Below are 4,806 nucleotides of genomic sequence, written 5' to 3' on the forward strand. Positions count from 1 at the left end.
ATGCATTTGTGCAGTCCAAGTTGCGGTACATGGTCTCTAGCTGGGGCACAGATAGAAAGAAGACTATCAAACCAATCCTAACAATGCAGAATCGATACCTGAAAGCTGTTTATTAACTTTTCTTCACCTACAATCTCCAATACTCCAAAGCGTTAGTCAAGTACATCACAAGCTACTCGACCCAGTTTTCCATCACAATCAATCAAATTCAGCTGCAGAATCACAGATTTTCTACGAGGTCGAGAGGAAACCTGACACTCATAATAGTAAATAGTAAATACAGAGAAAATGAAGAAGTCTCCTGAGTACTTCAGCAAGATGAAGTGTGGTGTACCAAATAAAAACACGAGCGTTGTTTACTACAACTAGTGACTGCTTTATTGAACGGTGAGAATTAAACTGAGCTAATTGGGAAACGGGATGCTTTATTTATACTCTCTTATACTGGTGCCGCTCTCTCTCGATTATGCCATTTTACTCTTCGTCGCCTCGGTCGGTCTCGCGGGTTGCTATGTTATAAGACAATACACTGCAACTACTCCCTCTCCTAGTTCCGAGGCGGTTTCACCACTCGATTGTATCTCGTAACATAGGTTCCATCCGGTTGATGACGACCAACGCTTGACGGAACCGGAAGGGCTTCAGATGATGGTTCTTCTCCCGGTAGGCTCTCCATTGGATCTTCGTAGATTGAGTCATCATTCGGCTCAGGACCAGGGGTGGCTCCGTCAGCTTCGTTTCCATCAAAATCGTCGTAGGGGTACTTCATTATTTGGTGGCTGCGACGTTTGACAGTTCCCATCTCTTGAGTGTGGCATTCGTAGAGCACAGAGCCTAGCCTAGCCACGATGCGACCACGAATCCAGGACTTCTTGTTGGGTTGGCGGTAGTCCCGGACGTAGACCGTTTCATTGATGTTGAAGCTGACATCCTTTTTGGTTCGGTTTTGGTATTCGACAGTTTCTTTCTGCCGGATTGTAGACCTGGACTTCAAGTTGTCGAATCTGATGCGCATTTCCCTTCCAAACATTCGCTTGAAAGGACTTTCCCCAGTCGACGTGTGTGTTGTGGCTCGGTACATCTCCAGGAATGAATGTAGTTGGACACTTATCGGCTTCTTTGCAAACGAGGGGTCACTCGCCAGCTTCTTCAGTGCCGCCTTGACCGTCTTGACCGCGTTCTCGGCTGCTCCATTTGAACACGGGCTATACGGTGCTGTCGTCAGGTGCTTGATGCCACGGGAAGAACAGAATGCCTGGAATTCTTCCGATGTAAAGGCAGTGCCGTTATCCGACACCAGAGTGCTGATCAGACCGAATCGGGAAATATATTCGGCCAACTTTTCCGACGTCTCCTTGGAAGTTAATGTTCGAACGGGGTAAACTTCCAACCACTTGCTGTAGCTATCCACCAGGACTAGAAAATCGGCACCTTGGAACGAAAAGTGATCGACATGAACTCGATCACCCGGGGCAGATGTCAACCGCCACGGTGAAATTGGATCACTCCTCTCCGGCTGCAGTTGGAGACAAAATTCGCATTTCTTCCCGATGTCCTCGATTTCCTTGTCTAATGATGGCCACCAGAAATATGACCGTGCTAGGGACTTCATCTTGACGATCCCCATGTGTACGACATGGAGTTCACTCAGCAACGGTTTCCGAAGCTTCGCCGGGATGACGATGCGGAAACCCCAGAGAAGGACGCCTTCCTCCACGCTTAGTTCGTCTCGTCGCTGGAACAGCTTCTTGATTTCGCCGTCCTCAAGGTTTTGAGGCCAGCCCGATTTCAGATACTCCACGACTCGACTAATGACCTTGTCCCTTCGGCTTTCGATTATGATCTGCTTCCGCTCCACCAATGAGCGGGTTTCGACTTCGATGAAGTTGAGAAAACTGATGGCTTCTTCCTCGTCGACCTTCTCGTCTTGGTTACCTGTGCATGGAAATCGAGAAAGAAAATCTGCTACGACGTTGGATGTACCTTTGATGTGTTGGATCTCGAAATCGAAGTTGGACAGATAGACTGCCCATCTCTGCAAACGCCCTGCTGCGGTTTCCGGTATGCCTTTTTCCGAAAACAGACCGGTCAGTGGTTTGTGATCTGTCATCAGGATGAAACGACGCCCAGAGAGATAGCTGCTGAATCTCTGGACACCGTAGTAAATCGCCAGCGCCTCCCGATCGATGACCGAATAGTTGGACTCGTGCTTCTTAAAAACTCGGGAAGCAAAAGAAACTGGTCGCTCCTTGCCGTCTGGGAAGACGTGTACGATCACTGCTCCAATGCCTTCCTTCGACGCATCACTGTAGAGTTTAATCGGCAGATTACGGTCATAATGGGCCAGGACCGTGTCATCCGCCAAAAGCTGCTTCGCCGCTTTGAATGCCTCCTGGCACTCCTTGGACCAACGGAACTTCACCTCTTCTTGCAGCAACCGGTACAAAGGCTTCAGATGTTGTGCCAAACTGGGACAAAACTTGGCATAATAGTTGACCAGTCCCACAAAGGCACGAACCTCCTTGACGTCTTTTGGAACTCCCAACTGGATTATTGATTCCACTTTTTCAGGATCTTTATGTAGACCATCACTGTCGATGTAATGTCCAAGATAACTCACACCACTCTTGAAAAACTCGCACTTGGTCTTATTAAGCACAAAACCTGTTTCTTTCAACTTACTAAGCACTTGTTCCAGGTTCTCTAAATGTTCTTTCACTGTTCGTCCAGTTACCAGCACGTCATCCAGGTAAATTATCGTTCCTCGACAACCTTGCAGGACTCGTTCTAGGGTTGCTTGAAACACTGCACACGCCGTTTTGGTCCCAAACGGCAATCGATTCACGTAGTACACACCACGGTGAGTACTCCACGCCAACAGATGCCTTGCTTCTTCATCCACTTCCAGTTGGTTGTAGGCATTCTTCAGGTCCAGCTTGGAAAAATGCTTACCACCTTGTAGCGCTGCGAAAATGTCGTCAATTATCGGGAAAGGGTGGTGGTCGTCCTTCAACCACGGGTTAACGGTCAGCCGATAATCTGCACACAAACGTATCGATGAATCCTTCTTCAAAACTGGGACGAGGGGGGTGCCCCATTCTGCTTCGGTTGATGGCACCTTGGAGATAATGCCGATGTTCTCCAATCGATCCAGTTCGTCTTCGACCTTCTCCTTGAAAGCCAACGGTACCCTGCGCGGCTTGAAAAACTTGGGGACAGCTCCATCCTTCAATGGTAGGTGAACTTTGCCGTATCGATAACAGCCTAATTCACCCTCGAAAACTTCTTGGTACTTGGTCAGCAGCACGTTCAACGGAGCTTTAAACTCTTTCATGCTCTCCGTCAAATGGCAAAAGTTGATCCTCAGTCCCCAACGCTGCATCGTCTGACGCCCTAGCAGTGGTTGCCGGTCACCCTCGAAGACGAAAATTTCCTCCCTGGACTTGTGGCCTTCGAATTTCATCTCCACCTCGAACTTTCCTGTTGCTTGGAAACAGGACCCATTGTAACAGACGAACTGCTCCTTTCCGCCAGTCTCAAGATGCACTGATTTGAAATATTGACTGTACAGCGCATTTGAGATGGCATTAACCGGACTCCCAGTGTCCAGTTCGAACTCGACCAAATGTCCGCCCACACGGACAGGAATAACCACGGGAGGGGGCGCATCCAACTTGTTCAGCGCCAAATGGTGAACTTTCGGTTTCCGGTCCTCTTTCGTTGCATCTTTCCTATTCGGGCAAACTTTGGCTAGATGCCCCTTCTTGTCGCACACCTTATACACATAGGACTTGTACTGGCACTTTCGGAAATTATGATCCCCCTTTCCGCACGCATAACAACGGAAATTTGGGCTCGCCGGTTTCTTCAGCTTGTTTCCTTGGTCTGATTGGAACTTGTTAACCTCCAAGGACTCCCGCTGGCGCAACGTTGACTCCTTTTTCATCGCCACCTTAACCAGGGCTTCCAAATTTGAGTCAGGATCCTCCTCGCACACTCGTTCATATACTGGGCCACGTTTCAGACCCACCACAAAAATGTTTTTGAGAAAAACCGGAAGGTCGTTCCCAAATTCGCAGTCAGCGGCCAACTTCTTGAGACGCGTCGACCACTCTATCACCGTTTCGCCGTCGCCTTGACGCGCTTCGATGAATCTCGTCCGCTCGTGGAAAGTCACCAACGTTGGGGTAAATCGTTGGCGCATCAACGAACAAAGTTCGTCGAACTGCTTTGTTTCCGGCTTGTCCGGAAAACACAGGTTCCGAATCGTCTGGTAAACCTCCATCGACACCGCTGTGAGCAAAAATGCCGAGCGGCGCTCGTCTGCTTCCTCCTCGACTCCATAGGCTACGAAGAATCTCCTTAGCCGTTCCTCGTATAGGGACCATGAATCGCCAATATTAAACTCTGGAGGCTTGACGTTCATTTCGAAATCCCTTTCGTCGCCAATTTGTGGTGTACCAAATAAAAACACGAGCGTTGTTTACTACAACTAGTGACTGCTTTATTGAACGGTGAGAATTAAACTGAGCTAATTGGGAAACGGGATGCTTTATTTATACTCTCTTATACTGGTGCCGCTCTCTCTCGATTATGCCATTTTACTCTTCGTCGCCTCGGTCGGTCTCGCGGGTTGCTATGTTATAAGACAATACACTGCATGAAGTATAACGCTCTTCCTGGATACTGAAAACCCCAACTAACAAACGTTCAGTTACCTCAAAACCAATCTAGCAAACTACCTCCCTTAACAGAGAGCAATATTGAGGACCTTGGAAAAATCGAATTCCTCACCCGAAAGGATCT

General features: G+C 48.5%; 1 protein-coding gene across 1 annotated transcript; it reads right to left on the reverse strand.

Moving 5' to 3' along the window:
* Positions 1-547: 547 nt before the first annotated feature.
* Positions 548-4,426, reverse strand: LOC129738181 (uncharacterized protein K02A2.6-like). The gene has a single exon (XM_055729371.1). The coding sequence runs from the start codon at positions 4,424-4,426 to the stop codon at positions 548-550; it is 3,879 nt and encodes a 1,292-aa protein (XP_055585346.1).
* Between the last annotated feature and the right edge of the window lie 380 nt (positions 4,427-4,806).

This window comes from Uranotaenia lowii, chromosome 1, assembly GCF_029784155.1.
Source record: "Uranotaenia lowii strain MFRU-FL chromosome 1, ASM2978415v1, whole genome shotgun sequence".
Taxonomy (NCBI): Eukaryota; Metazoa; Arthropoda; class Insecta; order Diptera; family Culicidae; genus Uranotaenia; species Uranotaenia lowii.

Bases quoted from the DNA above. Each gene is read 5' to 3' on its own strand.
- LOC129738181 (XM_055729371.1), bottom strand. From the start codon at position 4,426: ATGAACGTCAAGCCTCCAGAGTTTAATATTGGCGATTCATGGTCCCTA.